Below are 23,528 nucleotides of genomic sequence, written 5' to 3' on the forward strand. Positions count from 1 at the left end.
CTTTAGGTTTAGACAACAAAACTACAATTTCCTTTCGGTTTAGGCAAGAAAACTACTACTTCTTTAGGTTTAGGCAACAAAACTACAACATCTTAGGTATAGGCAATACAACTACAACTTCTTTAGGTTTAGGCAATACAACTGCAACCTCTTAGGTGTAGGCAACAAAACTACAACTTATTTAGGTTTAGGCAACAAAACTACAACTTCTTTAGGGTTTAGGCAATAAAACTACAACTTCTTTAGGTTTAGGACAACAAAACTACAACATCTTAGGTATAGGCAATACAACTACAACTTCTTTAGGTTTAGGCATAAAACTAAAACTTCTTTAGGTTTAGACAACAAAATTACAACTTATTTAGGTTTAGGCATAACAACTACAACTTCTTTAGGTTTAGACAACAAAACTACAACTTCTTTAGGTTTAGGCAATAAAACTACAACTTTAGGTATAGGCATACAAACTACAACTTCTTAGGTCTAGGCAACAAAACTACGACTTCTTTAGGGTTTAGGGAACAAAACTACAACTTCTTTAGGTTTAGACAAAAAAAAAACTACAACTTTTTTTCGGTTTAGGCAAAAAAATCAAAATAAAACTTAGGTTTAGGCATAAATACTACAACTTCTTTAGGTTTGGACAACAAAATTACAACTTCTTTAGATTTAGGCAATAAAACTACAAACTTCTTTAGGTTTAGGCATAACAACTACAACTTCTTTAGGTTTAGGCAATAAAACTGCAACCTCTTTAGGTTTAGACAACAAAACTCAACTTCTTTCGGTTTAGGCAAGAAAACTACTACTTCTTTAGGTTTAGGGCAATAAAACTTCAACCTCTTTAGGTTTAGACAACAAAACTACAACTTCTTTCGGTTTAGGCAAGAAAACTACTACTTCTTTAGGTTTAGGCAACAAAAACTACAACATCTTAGGTATAGGCAATACAACTACAACTCTTTAGGTTTAGGCAATAAAACTGCAACCTCTTTAGGTGTAGGCAACAAAACTACAACTTCTTAGGTTTAGGCAATAAACTACAACTTCTTTAGGTTTAGACAACAAAACTACAACTTCTTAGGTTTAAGCATAAATACTACAACCTCTTTAGGTTTAGACGACAAAAACTACAACTTCTTTCAGTTTAGGCAAGAAAACTACTACTTCTTTAGGTTTAGGCAACAAAACTAACACATCTTAGGTATAGGCAATACAACTACAACTTCTTTCGGTTTAGGCAAGAAAACTACTACTTCTTTAGGTTAGTCATAAAAACTACAACTTCTTTAGGTTTAGAAACAAAACTACAACTTCTTTAGGTTTAGACAACAAAACTACAACTTCTTTAGGTTTAGACAAAAAACTACAACGTCTTTAGGTTTAGACAACAAAACTACAACTTCTTCAGGTTTAGGCAACAACATTACAACTTCTTCAAGTTAAGGAAAAAAAAACTACAACTTCTTTATGTTTAGGCAACAAAACTACAACTTCGTCATGTTTAGGCAAAAAAAACTACAACTTCTTTAGGTTTAAGCAACAAAACTACAACTTCTTTAGGTTTAGGCAACAAAACTACAACTTGGTTTAGGTTTAGGGGAAAAAAAACAGAAAGGTTTAGGCAATAAAACTACAACTTCTTTAGGTTTAGACAACAAAACTACAACATCTAGGTATAGGCAATACAACTACAACTTCTTTAGGTTTAGGCATAAAACTAAAACTTCTTTAGGTTAGACAACCAAATTACAACTTATTTAGGTATAGGCATAACAACTACAACTTCTTTAGGACTACAACTTCTTTAGGTTTAGACAAAAAACTACAACTTCTTTCGGTTTAGGCAAAAAAAATACAACTTCTTTAGGTTTAGGCATAAATACTACAACTTCTTTAGGTTTGGACAACAAAATTACAACTTCTTTAGATTTAGGCAATAAAACTACAACTTCTTTAGGTTTAGGCATAACAACTACAACTTCTTTAGGTTAGAGACAAAAAACAACAACGTCCTTTAGGTTTAGACAACAAAAACTAACAACTGCTTTAGGTTTAGGCAACAACATTACAACTTCTTCAAGTTAAGGAAAAAAAACTACAACTTCTTTATGTTTAGGCAACAAAACTACAAACTTCAATGTTTTAGGCAAAAAAAAGACTACAACTTCTTTAGGTTTAAGCACAAAACTACAACTTCTTTAGGTTTAGGCAACAAAACTACAACTTGTTAGGTTTAGGGGAAAAAACAGAAAGGTTTAGGCAATAAAACTACAACTTCTTTAGGTTTAGACAACAAACTACAACATCTTAGGTATAGGCAATACAACTAAAAGAAGTTGTTCTTTAGGTTTAGGCATAAAACTAAAACTTCTTAGGTTTAGACAACAAAATTACAACTTATTTAGGTATAGGCATAACAACTACAACTTCTTTAGGTTTAGACAACAAACTACAACTTCTTAGGTTTAGGCAATAAAACTACAACTTTAGGTTAGGCATACAAACTACAACTTCTTTAGGTCTAGGCAACAAAACTACGACTTCTTAGGTTTAGGGAACAAAACTACAACTTCTTTAGGTTTAGACAAAAACTAAAAACAACTTCTTTCGGTTTAGGAGGCAAAAAAAAAATAAGAACTTCTTTAGGTTTAGGCATAAATACTACAACTTCTTTAGGTTTGGAGACAACAAAATTACAACTTCTTAGATTTAGGCAATAAAAACGTACAACTTCTTTAGGTTTAGGCATAACAAACTACAACTTCTTTAGGTTTAGGCAATAAACTGCAACCTCTTTAGTTTAGACAACAAAACTACAACTTCTTTCGGTTTTAGGCAAGAAAACTACTACTTCTTTAGGTTTAGGCAATAAAACGCAACCATCTTTAGGTTTAGACAACAAAACTACAACTTCTTTCAGTTTAGGCAAGAAACTACTACTTCTTAGGTTTAGGCAATAAAACTAGCAACCTCTTTAGGTTAGGACACAAAACTACAACCTTCTTCGTTTAGGCAGAAAACTACTACTGTTCTTTAGGTTAGGCAACAAAACTACAACATCTTAGGTATAGGCAATACAACTACAACTTCTTTAGGTTTAGGCAATAAAACTGCAACCTCTTTTAGGTGTAGGTAACAAAACTACAACTTCTTTAGGTTTAGGCAATAAACTACAACTTCTTTAGGTTTAGACAACAAAACTACAACATCTTAGGTATAGGCATAAAAACTACAACTTCTTTAGGTTTAGACACAAAACTACAACTTCTTTAGGTTAAGCAATAAAACTACAACTTTAGGTTTGGCATACAAACTACAACTTCTTTAGGTCTAGGGCAACAAACTACAACTTCTTTAGGTTTAGGGAACAAAAACTACAAAATTCTTTAGGTTTAGACAAAAAAAACTACAACTTCTTTCGGTTTAGGCAAAAAAAATACAAACTTCTTTAGGTTTAGGCATAAATACTACAACCTCTTAGGTTTAGAACGACAAAACTACAAACTTTCGGTTTAGGGCAAGAAAACTACTACTTCTTTAGGTTTAGGCAACAAAAACTACAACATCTTCGGTATAGGCAATACAACTACAACTTCTTTCGGTTTAGGCAGAAAACTACTACTTCTTTAGGTTTAGTCATAAAACTACAACTTCTTTAGGTTTAGAAACAAAACTACAACTTCTTTAGGTTTGACAACAAAACTACAACTTCTTTAGGGTTTAGACAAAAAACTACAACGTCCTATTAGGTTTAGACAACAAAACTACAACTTCTTTAGGTTTAGGCAACAACATTACAACTTCTTCAAGTTAAGGAAAAAAAAACTACAACTTCTTTATGTTTAAGCAACAAAACTACAATTTCTTCATGTTTAGGCAAAAAAACTACAACTTCTTTAGGTTTAAGCAACAAAACTACAACTTCTTTAGGTTTAGGCAACAAAACTACAACTTGTTTAGGTTTAGGGGAAAAAAACAGAAAGGTTTAGGCAATAAAACTACAAATTATTTAGGTTTAGGCAACAAAAAAATACTAGGTTGAGTTTTGGGATAAACATTGTGTTTTAGGTTGAAATAACTCCGAACACAAACTACACATTGTTGGTTTCACACGGGATGCAAACTCCGGTCTCCTGGATGAATACCCTGTGTTTTGTGTCCCATCCATCGTCACTGGCCTCCACCTCTTCTGGAGTTTCACACCGTCTATACTACAACGCCTTCTGCTTCTGCTTCTGCTCCTGTCATAATTATGATGGTCGCTAGACGTCGCTGTTATGTTCTTTTATACCTTCTTTAGTTGATCTACCATGTGAATAGATGATAAAATGTAGTAGGCCCCTATTGACCCACATCTATGGGGCTTATAGTGACTGATAAACACCTATTTAATAGTCTTTGTTAGACAACAGTCTAATCGACACGGGCAGACTAGAGCTGACGAAATGGGGACACACCGCAAAAAACTAGGCCAACAGACACCACTGATGGCCCCAAACTGTCCTTCTTGTCATCTGAAAAAGATGTGTTTTGAGGCGGGACTGGAATATGGTGAGGGAATCGGAGTCTCTGATGAGTTTTTGGGAGTGAGTTCCAGCGCTTGGGAGCTGCCCGTGGAGAATGCTCTGTCCCCAAAGCTGCGGAGGTTGGACTTGGGGGTGGAGAGTAGACCAGCTGAAGTGGATCTGAGGGACCGTTGAGGGTGTAGGGGGGAGAGGGAGGTCAGAGAGATAAGGGGGGGGCAAGTTGTTGGAGGACTTTGTAGGTGAGAGTCAGGATTTTGTACGTGATCCGGTGGGAGACGGGGAGCCAGTGAAGGTCTTTCAGAGGACTGGGGTGATGTGATGCCATGATTTGGTGTGGGTGAGGAGTCGGGCAGTTGCATTCTGGACCAGTTGGATTTTATTGATGGAGGTGTTGCTGATGCCATAGAGGAGAGAGTTGCAATAATCGAGGCGGGAGGAGATGAAGGCGTGGATGAGTTTTTCTGCAGCAGGGGTTGTGAGGGAGGGACGGATCTTTGCAATATTGCGAAGGTGAAAGAAAGAAATGTTGACCAGGTGGCGGATGTGGGGCTCGAGGGAGAGGGTGAAGTCAAATATCACGCCAAGGTTGCGTGCCTGGGGGGGAAACAGAAGTGCCATCGATGTTGAGTGTGAGGTTGTTGGTTTTGGTGAGGGTGGATTTGGAGCCGATGAGGAGGAGTTCTGTTTTGTCACTGTTTAGTTTTAGAAAATTCTGTTGCATCCAGGTTTTAATTGCAGAGAGGCAGGAGTTGATGTGCGAGAGGGGTGGGTTGTGGGGGGTATTGGTGCTGAGGTAGATCTGAGTGTCATCAGCATAGCAGTGGAAGTCCAGGTTGAAGTGGCGGAGGATCTGACCGAGGGGGAATATGTAGATTATGAACAGGAGTGGACCGAGTACTGAGCCTTGGGGGGGACACCTTGTGTGACCGTAGATGTGGCAGAGGAGTTGTTGTGAAGGGAGATGAAATGAGATCTGTTGGTGAAGTAGGACCGGATTCAGCTGAGTGCAGTACCTTCGATACCGATGTCTTGAGTCTGGTGAGAAGAAATGTTGTGACATACGGTAATCGAAGGCTGCACTCAGGTCCAGGAGGATGAGGATGTTGAGGGCTCCGGTGTCAGCAGAGGTGTTGGAGGGGTAGTTGAGGGGACTTGGAGGAGTGCAGTTTCTGTGCTGTGGAGGGGGCCGAAAACTGGATTGAGGAGGGTTCAAACAAGTTGTTGGAATGCAGGTGGGATTGGAGCTGGGTGGAGAGAGGCAGGTTCGAGGTTTTGGAGAGGAAGAGGAGGTTGGAGAGGATAGGGCGGTAGTGATTGAGACAGGAGGGGTCCCAGACCAGGTTTCTTGAGGGTGGGGGTGACAGCAGCGTTTTGAAGGCTGAGGGGGACAGTTCCATCGGACAGTGAGGAGTTGAAGAGGTCGGTGAGGTAGGGGCATAGGACAGGGAGGCAGGACTTCAGCAGGGGAGTGGGGAGGGGTCGAGAGAGCAGGTGGTGGTTTGGATGTGCTGATGAGGTTTGGCCAGTGGTTGCTGAGTCAACAGGGTCGAACACGGAGAAGGCTGGTGCTGGGGGGGAGGGGTCAGGGGGGTCCAGAGGGATGGAGAGAAAAAGGGGTCAGTGTGGTTGCCACTGGGTCAGACACGGGGAGGGCAGTGAGTTGTTGATGGTGGTGATTTTGTCTCTGAAGAACTGAAGGAATGAGTTGCAAAGATCGGGTGAGGGGTCAGAGAGGGTGTTGGCACGGGGCTGAGGAGAGTGTTGACAGTGGAGAAGAGGGTTCGGGGTTTACGGGTGGGGTCATTGATAATGGTGGAGAGTAGTCAGACTTGGCAGCAGTGACTGCGTTCTTTGTAGGTGATGAGGTGAGATTTATAGGCTTCGAGGTGAAGCAGTGAGTGTTGAATTTTCTCCAGAGGCGTTTCAAGGTTGGTGGCCCAGTCTGTTTGAGTTTTCTGAGGTGGGGTGTGAACCAGGGGGAGAGGTGTTGAATGAAACAGTTTTGGTTCTCAGGGGAGGCCAGTGAGTTGAGGGAGGCAGACAGGGTGGAGTTGAGGTGGTTGGTGAGATCATCGGGTGAGGTGGAGGGGTGGGTCCAGGTGAGGGCAGTAGATAGCAGGTCGGAGAGATGGGAGGGGATCGATGGACTTGGTGTTGCGGAATGAATGACTCTGGGTAGTTCCAGACGGGGTGTTGGGGAAGGGATTGTGAATTGGATGAGTTTGTGATCAGAAAGGGGAAAGGGGGATGGTGGATGTTCAGAAACTGGGACGTTGGCAGAGGCAGCGAGAGCCAGAATATGGCCTTTATTGTGTGTGGGAAGGGTGATGTGCTGGTGAGGTTGAAGTTGTCCAGTAGTAGTGGAGAATCAGAGGCAAGTTTACAGACCAACAGAGTCCAATAGGTCCGACTCTGGTGGTACCAGTAGAGTAGAACTGTGTATGTCTCTGTCTTATTAGCATACTGCAGATCACGAAAAGTGTCTGGTCGGGGGTGGAAAGTGAGGGTTTTTTGAGCATTGGGTGGCAAGTCCTGACTGGCTATAAATAGTTGAAAAATAGTAGAGAATGACAGACAAATACCAGCTTACTGCTGTAAGCTGGTTATAGCTGAAGCATCATATTTGGATTACATTACCCTTATTGGTATTGTCACCACTGTCATCAGAATCGCGGCAAGTATCAACACCACCTTTATCGTTCCCCTTACCATCTTCTCCATCACCACCGTCCTCCTCGTCGTGTTTCATCATCACGCTGTTGGCTTTGAGTAGGCGACAGGAGCCTCAGCGTTGGCCCACTGACACCAAGTCTGAACCTCTCACAGCGACGGGACGTCTGGGTTTGGTTTGATGGATAAAGCTGTGAAAGGAAGGGAAATGATCGTGTCAGAAACTCGCTTCCCGCCTTTCTCGTTCCTCCGTTCGCCCCCATCTGTCAGTCCTTTCTCTGTTTTTCTGTCTCTCATTTCTGTCTCATTGTCTCATCCAGTGTGTTTGTGCCTCTATGCTTGGTGATGCAGGGTAGGTCAGGTCACCGTGATTCAGGGCTGTAAGCCGGAGGAGGATTGGATCTATGTTATAGTCTTGTCTGCTCTCTCTCGGCCACACTGACCCGAAGTATCTGTCTGTTTTTTTCTGTTTTCTGTCAGTCTGTCATTCATTTTATCTCATATCAGTCGGTCTTTCCTTTTATCTGTACCCTACCAAAAGACAGAAGACATTACCCTCCAGTGTTTTAACACACTCTACCTCTCTGGAATTCTCTTGCAGAGGTCAATCAAGATGCTCACAAAAACACTTGTTTCTAATAGGGCTTGTGCCAATTGGCGATCAGATTGGTATATTGACAACTGAAGGGAATAATGGACTCTTTAGGAAATTGGAATTGTTTTTCCTACGCCTAGAGGTGTTTCTAGTGGAGTGGCATGTCGGCCTGTTGAGGCCCTATTAATCAGCATGAGTGAAATTTTAAATTCCTTAATTACAAACCAGGTTTGCCGTCTCTATTCCATGGATCTGACTACCAGCATTTTGGTTGTCCATATGCCTGCTAGCGATGTTCATAATTAAAGGACTGTTTGTAATTTTTAAGCGGTATAAATGTACCGGGTCGGGACACATGCGCACAGCGCATATGCGCGCTCGCGTGTGGCCGCTGTACTCTGCTCCTCTGCCTGTTTTCCTTCACTCAGACACCGCGCGCAGGGCGTTCCTCGCTCAACCTCTTAGACGTGAACGCGCTCTCACTCCACACTGCAAGTAGAGTTAGTTTAGCTCTGAGAATATCTAGTGAATGTACAGTGGACGTTTGTGCAGAACTAAATGCTGCAGCTCCTCCAGACCAACAGAGGTTTCCAGTGTCTTGTGAAGTGACGGGGCTCCGCAGAGAGAACCGTTATCGTCTCCGATCGGGTGCCGGTGTCTCCCTGCGGGCGCAGTCGGGAGGCGATAACGTTTCTCTTCCTGCTGCAGCCCCGGCACCGACCTGCTTTTGCTGAAGCAGGAAAAGCCAACACTAGGATCAGCAGTGATTCATGGAGAGACCTTCGTCTGGTCAGCTAACATTACTGCCAAGCAGCTGAAATATAGAGTGATATTGTGCTTTTAGCTGACGTGTGTCGCCTCACTGTTTAGAGCGATGCTCGTTCATGTCTATGTAGATCGAGCAAGCGCGAGCCCGACGCTGACGTTGCGTTGACTTAACGGCCACAGGTGTCGCTGTTAACAGCATTTCTGAAAGTTACAAATAGTCCCTTTAACCGATTAACGCTATCAGTTAAAACGGTTAAAAGAAATATTTATAATTAATTAAAAAGCTGAGCAGCTCGTCTATTTAAGGAGAAAAGCTGGTCCACCTTAACAGCCCACCTTAAGAGGCGGAGCCGGAGTTGCAGGATACAGGAAGTCGACTCCGGTCTCTGGCTCGCTTGAGCGGAGTGGAGAAGTTGTAGTTTTGTAGCATTTATTCAGAAACAAATAAACTGTACACACACTGCTACACTACGTTCACAGCTAGAACACCACCAACCACACACTCTCCGCCAACACACACGGACACTCATTAAAGTTACGTCGCACTGACAGACTGTATGTGTGGTGGCGGCGGCGAGCAAGAAGCCTCCGGCAATGCTAGAGCTGCTAACGTAGCACAAATACACAGACTGTTTACCAGGCAATTGCTATCGTTAATACGGGCAGACAGAGTGTTGTTACGTTGGGCAGACACACAGCGGACGCAAGGCACAAATCTTATCGTATTGAAAAAAAATTTATATTGTGACAGCCCTACCGTGGACGTTGACTTTTCAGTAGGGATGCACCGATATAACTTTTTTTCAGACCAAGTACGAGTACAAGTACTTACATTTGGGTACTTGTCGATAACCGAGTACCGATACGAGTACTTCTCTTTGTCAAAAGGACCTGTTTAAACAGTCAGTGGAGGGTGGTGAGAGGACACACGGCAGGCTGGGGAGTCCCGCATACGAGGCGGTGGGCGCCGCGACCGGCTCTAGGGTCGGCTTGGAAAGGCTCGGGGCGAAGGTGGCTGACGGCCGCAGCTTCATAGCGTCTCCCCCGCCCGGACCTTGAAACAAAGCTGAGAGGCCATGCTTTTAGTTGTTGCTCACAAGCAATGTTTTCATCGATTTGTCCTGGAAAATCACTAAAGGCTGCAGATGGAATCACGAGGGTTATCTAAAGGCTGTGTGCAACAACAACACACACTTCAGCCACTGAAATGCCCATCATGCACTATAATACAATACACTACTTGAAGTGAAAGTACTAGGGGTGGGTAAAAAAAATTGATTAACCTATGTATCGCAATTTTTTTTTTACGATTTTGAATAGATTTTTAATGCCAGAATCGATATAATTTGCTTCATTTTGCAGTAGAAGGGGAAAGTTTACCGCTTTGAAAAGCAGAGCTAGGGACATCACGACTAAAGCTGCACGCTAACTCTGTCATGGACAGGAAACGTATCGTATCGCGGTAACGTGCGGACGAGGCCGGCCGCCGCTCTCGTTTCCGTGGTCAAATGGGCCGGCGCTACAACTGTAGAGCACCCATATACTGATATTTATGTTCTCTGCATTGAAACGGCCCTGATGGAGCTGACCATGGATGGATAAAGAGAACGGAGCTGACGGGAGAGCTAGAGACCACCTTGGGGAAGTAGACACGTGGGACTACATCTGGTTTTCAAAATAAGGTGTTAACAAAGGAAACTGTAGATACAAAATACATCATATGGAAATAAGATTGAAGGATTATATTCCATTAATTATATTTATATGTATATTATATACCCGAAGTATAACACACTATAGGTCCTTATAAATTAAAAAGAAAAATACCACTAATCTGTGAGGGAAATGTCTTTAGTCTGTGCTGTGTGGGTTGCTGGAAAAATGTAATAAAGAATTCTGACAATGGGATGCTATATTTGACTTCAGGAACATCTCATCATGCTGAAACATGTATTACTGTATTCATTTAGATATTTTCCTAAATAAAAATCACAATAAATCGTAATCTCGAATGGAAATACTTAGAAATCGCAATACATATCGAATCGGCACCCAAGTATGGTGATGTATTGAATGGGGGAGTTAGGTGTATCGTCCAGCTCTAGTGAGTACATTGTCAAAAAAACAAACAGCCAGACTTCTTTTAAAAACCACACCATGGTCTATTAGGTAGGGTGTGGCATAAAAACATTCAACTTCAGGACACTCAGTAAGATGGTTAGCAATAAGAAGGCCTTTGATGAAAACTGGAAATCGAATTTCTTTATAAGTATTTGCCATTTTAGTGGTTGTTTTCTATCTTAAACACATACATGTCACAGATAGTGTCATGGTATTGTAGATGCATTATGTGATGTATCTCAGAATCAACTGTCTTGTGTTGATTTCAGTAAACGTTGGCGATGTATCGTGACAGTATTGTTGGGTTAGTTGTAATTTGTAGTTGTATGGCACTACATCGGAACAAAAGCAAGCTGTGCAATGACTGGCGTCACGGTACAGGTCTGTAAAATGGAGAAGCTGTTCTGTGTGTGCTGCTTTGTGTCTAATCAGTGGCGACTCATCATGCTAATATCCTGCTATGCCTACGTTGCAGTTTGCCAGGTCGGCTCCAATCAGCAGATGGAGAATGTACATGCAACAGTGGTCTGTTTGTTGACTCTGCTCGTTGTCTGACGGTCCCTGAGGAAGAGGGCACTTTGACGGAGTTGCACACTGACACGCTGACTATTTAAAAACTGCTTGTGGTTTGTTAGAACCTGTGACATGGGCATAATATAAATGCAATGTTTTCTACTACTGATATAAAATACTCAGTATGGTCTTTGGTTTTGGGTAGGGTGTGGGAGGGGGGGGTGCGGGGGGTGGGGGAGGGATATCTGGTTGATCGGAAGTAGAAGAAGAAGCCATGTGAGATTAACACCTACATGAAATTCAGCAACAAAAATGTGCAGACGTGGCAGAGCAACATGCCACAACAATGACCACTTGTCACAAAATATCTAAAAATGGACAATGTCAGAATGTGAAGAGTGTTTTTGGCTGTTTGTGTTTTTGTGTGTTTACTCTCTGTGCTCATGTTAGTTGGCATTATTGTAAGTATTGTCTGTCTCTTTCCCTGCAGGCAGAAGGTTAATTGAAGTACATGGGGGGGTTGGTATGGATCTTTTTCAAAACAGTGGATGCGGGCTGAAAGAAGCCATCTATCCATCCGTTCGTTTGCTCCAGTCAGTTCAGAGCTTCTACAGGATGGAGAAATGAATAGGATGCACACACCGGCCGGTCGCTCAGCACCAGTTGGGCTAATTGCTGTGAGTTGTGCTTTAACAGACAGACAGGCAGACACTATTGATATCAACCGCATTCTCTCTGGAAAGCTGTAAAAGGGGTGTGTGTATGTGGGTGGGGATGGTTGAAGGCTGGCCATGAGTTTGACTCTTTCACTTTCTACTTCAGATACTACATAGAAAGAAGAAGTTCCAAGAAACGTGCACTAGTTCTATCCTCTATGTATTTACTCTAAAGCCTGCATCATTGATAACATGGTCTAACATGGGAAAATAAGGCTATTTCAAAATGATTTGACTTTTAAAATGGTTTGAATGTTTTGACTTGGTAGTCTTGTCAGTTTGTGTCCAAAACATTGTTGTTTTGGTTTGGCCTTTAGAGAGCGGGCCTTACACAACCTGTAGCCGTTCATAGGTTTTCTATCAGACTTTGAGATTTTCTTCTTCAGCAATGTCAGATCTACACTAGGGATGTCCATAATTAACCGTTTAACCGTTAACCTACATTAAGCATTTTAACTGATTAAAGCTATCGGTTAAAACGGTTAAAAGAAATATTAATAATTAACTCAAAAGCTGAGCGGCTCAGAGGAGCGGCTCGTCTCTTTAAGGAGAAAAGCTGGACCACCTTAACAGCCCACCTTAAGAGGCGAAGCCGGAGTTGCAGGATACAGGGAGTCGGCTCCGGTTTCTCCAGTTCGCTTGAGCGGAGCGGAGGAGTTGTAGTTTAGTAGCATTTATTCACCAACAAATAAACTGTAGACACACTGCTACACCTACGTTCACAGCTAGAACGCCACCAACAACCTCAACCTCACTACGTGTGCGGCGGCGAGCACGAAGCCTCCGGCAATGCTAGAGCTGCTAACGTAGCACAAATACACTGTTTGTTGGCCACTCGCTAAAGTTACGCCGGGCAGACACACAGCTGACAACCTGCTAAACTAAACTAAATGTGTGGTGGAGACTTTTACTGGGAAAGTGGCTGCATGTCCGCGACACTACACGCAGCATCGTAGCTGCTAAGTTAACGCTCCCTGACGGTGAACTGGAGACTCCCGTCAACCAATATCTGTTGTGCTCCTGCAGCTGGTACACCGCTGCATGAGAGGCACAACTCTTGTTGGTTAACGGTTAATAATCGGTTAACGAGGGTCAGTTATCGGTTAAGAACATTTTTCGAAATGAGCATCCTTAGCAGCCTGAAACAGTGAGCAACATCAGCTGAGGGCCTTTAATGCTGCTCTGTTAATCTAACATGTGATAATGCAATGTTTAGGTTTGATGATCAACTTGCCCTTTGTGCTGATTTTATAGAAGAACATTATATTTTGTACAATAAAGCTGCTATTTTTAACTGTGATACCTTCTGTATTTGACTCTGATCTGCTTCTGTTAAGCTGCAGTCAATTTCTCTTGTTTCTATTCTTCTCTATACAAATTGTCCTTTTGAAGCCTGTACTTATTCTCTCATCGTTCTATTAAAACTCCTCAGTCATTTCTAGTGTCTCTAAGCAGCCAGCTGCCAAGACTGTCTGCCATCACAAGCATAATAAAGCCGTCATCTCAGGCCAGCACTGAAAAATAGTCCTGTTTTCACAGGCTGATCCAACTTCTAAGAATACAAGTAGCCAAATAGACCATCATGGCTCTGAGGAGAAGGTTGTGGAATGTCTGCAGAATGCTTTCATTTCTCGTCCTCTGAACACACTGGTCAGATTAAAGCGCGTGTGTGTGTGTGTTGTGTGAGGTCTAAACGAAAAGCATGGCTATTGAAGTGAACAGGATAGGCCTACACATGTCTGTATACTGAGACATGCAGGATAAAAGCTGCAGCTGATTGGCTTAGCCTTGAGGGTCAGAGGTTAGGGGTCAAACATGGGATAGCATGTTAATGCCTCCCTGTGTTTTCCTGCAGGAGCTTGTTGGTCGTGAAGGATTTAATAGGAAATCAATGCACAGGACTGTCACAACAACCACATTATTGCAATACTGTGCTATTGACAAGCCAGCTGCAGGGGATGGCAAGCAACCACCAAACCTCAAGTTTTTTCTTTTATGAATTCTTTGCAATGGGAGTGCTGCATATTTACACCATGCCACAAACACCAGCAGCCTGACAGGGCGCTGAGCGTAGATTCTGCGCCGGGCGTAGATTCTGCGCCGGGCGTAGATTCTGCGCTGAGCGATGCACGTTTGGTGTTTTTCTCTGGTCGCCGAGAGTTGAAAAATGCTCAACTTTGAGTAAAAAGCTGCACTCGTGCAGTTATTTTTTACCCAGCCATCCAATCACAATAGAGGAAGAGCGGGACGAATACCACAAAGAACAACCGTCACATCCTACATGTAGGCTACAAGTGTTGAGCAACAACAACAATGGAGGAGAAATGAATACACATCCACCAGCAGGTCTGTCCTCTCCCTATACGTGCTTCAGCCTTCTCTTCATCCACAGCGAGTACTCTACCTGCTGCCGACATTTTTACTTTTGCAGGTATTCCGTATCATAGCAACCAGACGCAACCAACGCGTCTCGGCTGAAAAAAATGTTGTGCCTCATTGCCCTTCTGTGTTCTGCATTTGAAGCAGCAGTGGATAGAAATTGAGCAAATATGATTTTAAAAGGTTATTTTTATTAAACGGTCACTATATCCTGACAGTAGTACATGAGACAGCTAATCTGAAAAACATCATGTGCCTCTGTGTCCTTTGTGTCCTCTGTGTCCTCTGTGTCCTCCAGTGCTCCTAATGGCATCTGCAAGATTTCATAGACCGGAGGAAAAACAAAATCAGTCTGCCTCTCAGCTTCCGTTTATGAGAGCTGGCTGTCAATCACTCGTGAACTCCGATCAGACGGTCAAACTAGGCAGCGCTGATCAAATATGAATCAATATTCTGTTACTGTAATGACTATTTCTCTCTTCAAATGTTTTCAGAAACATCTTGTAGTGTATTGTTTAGCTGTAAAATGAGGATTTGTGATCCGGCAGCCATGTTGAGATCAGTTGAGGAAATACCAAGCATCACCCACCAGCTGGAGCACAGCCAATAGGAACGCTCTCTCTCTGAAATGACCTGTGATTGGTCAAAGTCTTCCGTCACGGGCTAGATGTTCTAAAGCCTGAAACAGCCATGAGGAGGAGCAGAAGTCTTATTAGGTTATTATAGAATTTTTGCCCAATGATGCCAAAAAATTGTTGCCTACTGAAGCTTGAACAATAAACAAGTATGTAATTAGTTTTAAAACTGTCATCTTTCTCATTTAAAAAGCAACGATAAACCTATTTTCTACAGTACAATCAGGATAAATTGAGCAATTTGCAAAAAAAAAGGCAATAATATGGCATACTGTTGAGCCAATCATCATCACCGCAGGGGGAATTCCTTCTCCGTGACAGCCCTATCAATGCACAAACCTTTACGGCGCTGATCATTTTAGAGCTTATTGACATGTGGGGTTAGACGACATGGTAACATTAACCATCGTCATCGCCTCAAGTCTACGCTCCCGATGACGATCGACAACGCTCATTTAATTGGCTGATAACATTTGAAGCGGTTGGATTAGGAATGTCCCTGTCTTTCCCCTCTGTCATGCACACACACACCACACACCAAAAAAATCAAATCCACAGGCACATGCACCCACGTGAGCAGCCCATCTGTCACCCTGAGACCAGCAGCTGGGTGGGGGGGCAGGAGTGTCCAGTGTGAACTTGACCTCTGACACCCTGAAATAGGAGATGTCATCCACTGTATCTATCTACTGTTATCTGTCCTACAACCAATCTGCCTGTCCTAAACATGCAGCTGCACACTCACACCCACCCACACACACGCACAACACACACCACACACACACAGCACAACCACAAACAACACAACACACCACGGACCTCCGCCCCTCGCCATTAGAATCATTAACTGGACACTGATCGATATTAAGGCCGGACCCACAAGACTAATTTCACTAAGTGCAAAAAGCTTGTGTTAGAGGTTTTGTGGTGCATGTGTGTTTGTGTGTGTGTGAGTGTGGTGTGTGTGGTGTGCGTGTGTGTGTTTGTGTGTGTGTGTACAGTATATAGCGGTCTGTTCTGTCCACTTGTGCAAATTTCTTACTTGACTGTCACTGTTTTGGCCTCTTAGCTTGTCTGGCTCACTCTGTGTCTTATAGGGATGCTCATTTTGAAAAATGTTCTTAACCAATAACTGGACCCTCGTTAACCATTTATTAACCGTTAACCGACAAGATTTGTGCCTCTCATGCAGCGTGTATGCAGCTGCAGGAGCACACAGATATTGGTTGACGGGAGTCTCTCCAGTTCACCGTCTGGGAGCGTTAACTTAGCAAGCTACGATGCTGCGTGTAGTGTCGCGGGACATGCAGCCACTTTCCCAGTAAAAGTCTCCACCACACATTTAGTTTAGTTTAGCAGGTTATCAGCTGTGTGTCCTGCCCGGCGGAACTTTAGTGAGTGGCCAACAAACAGTGTGTGTGGTTTGTGCTACGTTAGCAGCTCTAGCATTGCCGGAGGCTTCTTGCTCGCCGCCACACACATAGTCTGCGGAACTTTAGTGAGTTTCCAAACAGACCGTGTGTGTTGTGTTTGGTGGTGAGTGTGAGGGTTGTTGGTGTTGTTCTAAGCTGTGATCGTAGGTGTAGGCAGTGTGTGGACAGTTTATTTGTTGGTGATAAATGCTATGAAACTACAACTCCTCCGCTCCACTCAAGCGAGCCAGAGACCGGAGCCAACTTCCTGTATCCTGAAACTCCGCTCCGCCTCTTAAGGTGGGCTGTTAAGGTGGACCAGCTTTTCTCCTTAAAGAGACGAGCCGCTCCTCTGAGCCGCTCAGCTTTTGAGTAATTATTAATATTTCTTTTAAAAACCGTTTTAAACCGATAGCTTTAATCGGTTAAAAATGCTTAATGTCGGTTAATGGTTAAACGGTCCCTAGTGTCTTACCTTTTTGACATCCTGTCTCTGCTGTCCCCGTCCAGCTCAAGTCAATATGATGTTGGTCGCAGAAGGTTAAGGTTTATAGGAAACTATTGTTCTGAGTGGAGTAGGAGGAACAGGAGAGTTTGGAAAGAAAGGAATAACTTGTGTGTATTTATATGTTACAGTGGCACAGTTAAAAGAAAAATATTGAAGTCAATTCACACAGTCAACTAGTGCAGCCTTTCTGAAAATCTTCCAAACAAAATATCAAGTTTTAATGGTTGCAAAAAATCTTTGCTTTAGAAAACTAAACAAATGATATTATTATTTATTAGCACTACATCTGTTAAAAAAGGTTCTGTAGAAGAATCTGGTTTCCAGACTGCTATGTTGCAAAAGTTGCTATTGACACAACATGAACTGCAGTCAAATATAGTGAATGTTCTGCAGCCCTTGTTGGTACTTTTATGTTAGCTTTATGTTCTTCTGCGTCCACTCTCTATGGGTTTCAAAACAGTCTTTTTATATCCTGTTTATCTTCCTGATACTGAAATATTGTCCTTACTGGTTCCTCTAATATCTTTCTGTCCTCAGATCACCAGGAAACTGGACCGAGAGGCGAGAATCTGTCGTCTTGCTGAAACATCCAAACATAGGTGAGTTCATTTGTGGAGAGCTGAGTGGATTAGTGGAGCGGCTGTTGTTCATTCACAACATTTGGAATAAGATGTTAATGGTCCCATATCATGCTGATTTTCAGGTTCATACTTGTATTTTGTGTTTCTACTAGAACATGTTTACATGCTGTAATGTTCAAAAAAAACTTTATTTTCCTCATACTGTCTGTTCTGAATATACCTTCATTACCCTGTCTGAAACACTCTCCGTTTTAATACATTTCAATAAAATTGCAACAAATTGCAACAAAATGCAACAGGAATTGCATTGCTAGGCAACAGTTTGGGTCCATGTTTACTTCCTGTCAGCTGATGTCATTCACATACCTTCAACAGGAAATAAACTGGAACATATTTAGAATGTTTACGTTTAAAAACCGTGTAATGGTCTAAACATTGTATATTTGTGACATCACAAATGAAACAGAAATCCTAACGGCTTGTTTCAAATGCACAATTTCTGAAAAACGGCTGTGTTTATTTCTCCGTAATATTGAGCGTTTTATACTTTCACAGTATTTATATAGCACTTAAACCTCCTTAATAATATAAAAGACATGAAATCTTACTTTTTACAATAATGGGACCTTTAAGACATAAGAATTCCGTCACTGCAACAATTTTCCTTTTCATGTTTTTTTTTCTTTCCGACCTTGATAAGAACCCGTAGTTGACATTGTAAATGTAGAAAAGTATTGAAGTGAATAATCCCTTCATTTTGCTACAAACTGGGCTTGCACATTTACTGTGTGTTTGTGAAGTTGACATTCCTGGTGTTGACCCCGGAAGAGGTCCGAGTCCATGTTCCTCTCATGAAGTAAAACTGTTGTCAGACTCCAATAAACTAAAAATCTGTAGACTAATCTGTAGGGGGTGGGAATAAACTGATTCACATATGTATCGACAATGTTTTTTTTTTACAATTTTTTAAAAATAGATTTTTAAATTCCAGAATTGATATATTTGCTTCATTTGAGTCTATGCAGAGGTAAGGAAGTTACCCGCTTTTATTGTTGTAGTCTGAGTAACGTGATGTGATATCCATTCCGTATCCGCCAGACAAAAACAAACCGCAGGAAGCTAAAACGACGGCAGAGGGTCTGCGTGGATACGACCTGCACCTTCACATGTTTAATGCCAGCGTGGTAAACACTACACATCCAGTAAAGGATGGAAACACTTTGGGTTTCACACATTGACAGGAAAAGCAGAGCTAGGCATCACGGCTAAAGCTGCACGCTAACTCTGTCCACGGACAGGAAACATTATCGTATTGCGGTCAAGCCGTTGCTCTCGTCTCCGTGGTCCAAATCAGCCGACACTACAACTGTAGAGCACCCATATTCCACATTTGTGTTCTCTGCATTGAAATGGCCCCGATGGAGCTGATCATGGAGGGATAAAGAGAACGGAGCTGACGGGAGAGCTAGAGACCACCTTGGAGAAGTTAGAGGAAGTAGAACACGTGGGACTACGTCTCGGTTTTCAAAAATAAAAGTGATAACAAAGGGAACTGTATACAAAATACATCTATGGAAATATGATTAATAGGATAATATTCACCAGAAGTATAAAACATGTTACATATCCCTTATATATTAAAGAAAATACCACTAATGTGCGAGGGAAATGTCTTTATTCTTTGATTTTTTTGGTTGCTGGAAAAATGTAATAAATAATTCCTGACAAAGATCCTGATATATTTGACTTCAGGACATCCTGACTACATACATGCTGAAAATCAAACATTTTACTGTATTAATTTAGATATTTTCCAAATAAAAGTCCCTAGAAGTGGATGATTCAACTGGTTTCCCATGGTCTAGTGTTAACAAAAGTTAACAAAAATAAATCGGAATATGGAATCACAGTACTTGTGGAATTGCAGTACTTAAAATCTAAATAAATATCAAAATCGGCACCCAAGTGTCATGAAAGTATCGAATCGGGAGTTATGTGTATCATCTCAGTCCAAATAATCTGGGAATCTTGAGGTGTAGTGCTGCGTAAAAAGTACTGCTGGTGTCACACCAAATCCCGGAGATAAAGCACGGAGGAACATAGCTTCCATATTTAAACGCATGGTGTGTCCCAGCTTGCTGGCTACTGGAGACACCAACACAAGTAATTGCAGGGTGTCATTTCTAGCGTACATCTTCTTGAAAATGTCATGCGCGCTACGAGAAATTATTGTTTAGTAAACAATTCTCATAAAACTAGGAACAAGTCATGAAGTATCAGACGTGACTGAAGTACACAATGTTAAGTATGTTTTTGAGCGGTTCAAGAGAGCCTGGGATCTCCAGTTGCAGTAGGTGGTTAGTTACACGCAGCTCAATAACCATTAACGCCCTATACCACAATGTGCGTCAAAACTCTCACTCCTTCTTCATCTGAGTAATAATTCGAGTCGATCATCGAACACAACACCGACATCATACACATAGAAGATTAGAAACAGTGTGGCTTAAATTTCCCAAGGATATATTATAATATGTCCATCATGAATAAATCTGCATAAATCTGCTAAGAAATCATGGAAGAAAAGACGCCTATTTATAATTCCAGAATTTGCCTGAGAATCGTCATGTTTTTTAAGTTTTCTTCGGGATCAAAGTAATCCAGTGATAGTTGGCTGTACAATCCATAGGCCACATAAACAAACAGGAACTGCTGATAGATCATTCGACTAATTTAATGGTGCCAATTTGGCAAAATGTCCCAGTAGCAAGAGATCTAACATTATACATCTTGGTCAAGTTTGAGTCTCATACATTACAACTGGATTCACCAAGTGTATCTAATTACTCAAGTTTCATGACTTCTTTCACTACTGAAATGTAAATATGTGCGTGCGTGCGTGCATGCATGTGTGTAAAACCAGACAACAGGCAGTGGCCCCTTGAGAAAAGAAGGAAATAGCAAAGTATCTTTGTGGCAGAACTGCCCCAGTGTCTTATCACACAGTTAGTGTACCGTCCAACGCAAGCTATACTCCAACACACACAAACACACACACACACACATGCAGGGAAAGATAACAGCATAATAGGTATGGTTTCATTCATTCTCTCTCTTCTTCATCCCACCTGATTCCTGCTTCGTCATCATCCTATTCTGCCGTTCTCTTCCTCCCTCTGCTGCTCTTTTCTTATCCTATTCTCGAGGGGGAGAGCTTGTCAAGTTTTCTTTTCTCTAAATGTAAGCCGTCTGAAGCAAGAAGAGAGTATTATCCAACATTTTCAAGCCTAATTTAAAGCACTCAAGCACCTTCACCCACCTTGACACAAGCAGAATTTTATTCTATCTGTGACTCCAGAGCTGCGGTTTAAAGAAATCTGTTGGTTTAAAGTCGTCTTTTGTTGGCAACAACTCCTGAAGTAAATCTGTGTGCAGTGATATTTCCTGCCTGCTCTTGTGCTTCTTTAACAGAGAGATAATCTAAAAGGAAATTACCAGTATCACATTAATTATAAATGATTCAAATATGGCAACCATTCTGTCAACTTTTGTCATCCAAAAGCTGATTCCTGGTTGCCAACAAGCCAGGTGGTACTCAATCTTTAGAAAAGCTACTGTACAGTCCAGTCCTGGAGTGGACCATTGCAGATAGGCAGGGAAACACTGTGCTGCTGGAAACCTGGTCTCCTCAGAGGATCGGGTATCACTCCACCTTGTGGGTGTTTGTTATGATTCAACATTCAACGTTAATGTTTTTTTTTACTTGCCCGGTCAGAAAAGTGGGCCGGAAATATACTTGCCTGAGGTAAATTTTGACTTGCCCGTATACAAATAGTTTTATTTAAATAACAACAAAGACTAAAGTTAATTGTCATTATTTAAAGGAACGGTGTGTAGGATCCGGCTCTATCTAGCGGTGGAGGCTGCAGATTACCACTCCTTTCCGTGTGCCAAGTGTGTAGAATTGCTACAGTTGCCGATACAAAAACAGGAATAATGCTGTAAAATGAGAAAGTTTGTGACCCTGGAACCATGTTGAGATCAGTTGAGGAAATACCAAGCACCGCCCACCAACCAGAGCAAACGTTCTCATTTTACAGCTAAACCGTACACTACAAGATGTTTCTGAAAACATCTGAGGAGAGAAATAGGCATTAGAGTACCAGAATATTGATTCATATTTGATCAGTGCTGCCTAGTTTGACCGTTTGATCGGAGTTTGCGAGTGATTGACAGCTGCTTCAGCTGAATGAACAGCCAATAGGAACGCTCTCTCTCTAAAATTACCTGGGATTGGCCAGGGTCTCCTGTCACGGGCTAGATTTTTTAAAGGTCACTTATTATGCAAAATGCATCTGTCCCCGGTGTCTACAGACCAACATAGTGTCTAATTGTCTCTTTCTCTCATGCTCCATCTATCAGAAGACAAACATTTCACAGCATAAATATGGCTATATAACTGTCTGACAAGTAAAACGGTTACTCTGAAACATGGACACAGTACCCTATAACGTAAGTCCTCCCAGTAGCTGCTGATACTGTGGTTACTGAGTAGTTTTTATATGAGATCAGTAATTCCACCTTCAGTTATGTTTGACAGAGACAGGATAAAGTCTTTGAGCTACGGTGAGTGTAAACGTTAACCGGCCTGTAGTCATGGTAACACAGAGACAGCTCCTACAGTAACTAATACACCATTACTCTGATTACTTTACTACGTTTATCAGCTGTCTTTTACCAGAAATAATGAACTGACTACTGTTTCACGTCTTCTATTTTCCACCCTGATGTTCGCTGTGTTTACACACCGTCACATGTAGCTACATGCTAACATGTTAGCTCTGTAATGTAGCTACATGCTAACATGTTAGCTCTGTAATGTAGCTACATGCTAACATGTTAGCTCTGTATCTCCCATGTAAATAGAACTATCTGCTCTCCTCTGGGATGCTTCTGTCGGTCATTTCTCACAGATGGACCTGTAAAGACAAACGTAAAACAGAGTGTATGTTTACGGTTTACAGAGTTTATGCAGAACCTAAATACTGAGCTAAAAATAGCATATTTACCGAAGCAAAAACCGTCAGGAAAACCTGGAATCTTGGCCGCAGATGTTGTTAATTTCTCACCGATTTCGGATCAGATTCCTCTGGGAACGTGCGCTGTGTGAACTTTATGGTTTATAAACTTTGAATTAGTTTATTATTCACGGTAGAAATGCTGACTCCATGTAGCTGGCTCACACTGTCTCGTGTTCTGCTCTTTGCACTCTGGCTGCGTGGCGGGGAAGAAAGTTACACTGTGTTGAGGGCGTTTGATTGACAGCAGAGACCAGGACACGCTGACCAATCAGAGCAGACTGGGAGGAGACAGGCTCTGAATCAGGGTTTTTCAGACAGAGGGTGAAAGAGGCTTCACGCAGGCAGACAGTATGAGAAGAATAAAGAGTTTTTTGAACATTACTGTTATGTTCTGGATTAGACAACAGCGTGGACTCAAATGCAGCACACAACGAGAGTTTTAAGTATGAACAAAAAGAATATTTTATTTTAACTACAGGGTTCCAGGTTGAGGAAGAGCCGAGTGCAGGAGTGAGCAGGCAGGTTTGGAAGCAGCCACAGCTGGCAGGAGAACAGACCTGCACACAGAGCAACAAAAAACGAGGTTTAGTCCAAACAATCAAAAAAACATAAGAGCAACCGCAAAGACTAGCAAAATTCCAGGAGCCTGATTTTAGTATCTACCACTGTGGGTGACGGAACGATCTGGCGATGATTGGTAGGAAAACCGGGGTAGATATACTGCAGAGGTGTGTGTTGATTTGATGATTGTTCACAGCTGCTCCAGCCGAGCCCGCCCAGAGGAGGAGGAGGAGGAGGAGGAAGGCCACACCTCCCGACACACTGACAAACTAGACAAACCAGGGGAAAACACACAAGAGACAAGAGGACAGGGAAACATAGGAAACAAAAGGAACCCCTAGACTAAAGGTAGTGATAACATGACAGTACCCCCCCTTAATGAGAGCCTCTAGGCGATCTACCAGGTCTCCCAGGGTAAGCCTGGTGAAAATCCCGCACCATCCCAGCATCTAGGATGCG

The 23,528-nt window shown here is 42.1% G+C and overlaps 1 protein-coding gene across 21 annotated transcripts in view; it reads left to right on the forward strand.

The window, feature by feature from the left end:
* Window positions 1-23,528, forward strand: part of camk2g2 (calcium/calmodulin-dependent protein kinase (CaM kinase) II gamma 2) — a 159,388-nt gene that overhangs the window by 40,604 nt on the left and 95,256 nt on the right. For all 21 annotated transcript variants that reach the window (XM_037781500.1, XM_037781480.1, XM_037781484.1 and 18 more), the window contains exon 3: window positions 17,384-17,445. In XM_037781500.1, the coding sequence (XP_037637428.1) occupies window positions 17,384-17,445 (62 nt within the window). The remainder of the gene's footprint in view (window positions 1-17,383; window positions 17,446-23,528) is intronic.

The sequence above is a fragment of the Sebastes umbrosus genome, chromosome 10, assembly GCF_015220745.1.
Source record: "Sebastes umbrosus isolate fSebUmb1 chromosome 10, fSebUmb1.pri, whole genome shotgun sequence".
Taxonomy (NCBI): Eukaryota; Metazoa; Chordata; class Actinopteri; order Perciformes; family Sebastidae; genus Sebastes; species Sebastes umbrosus.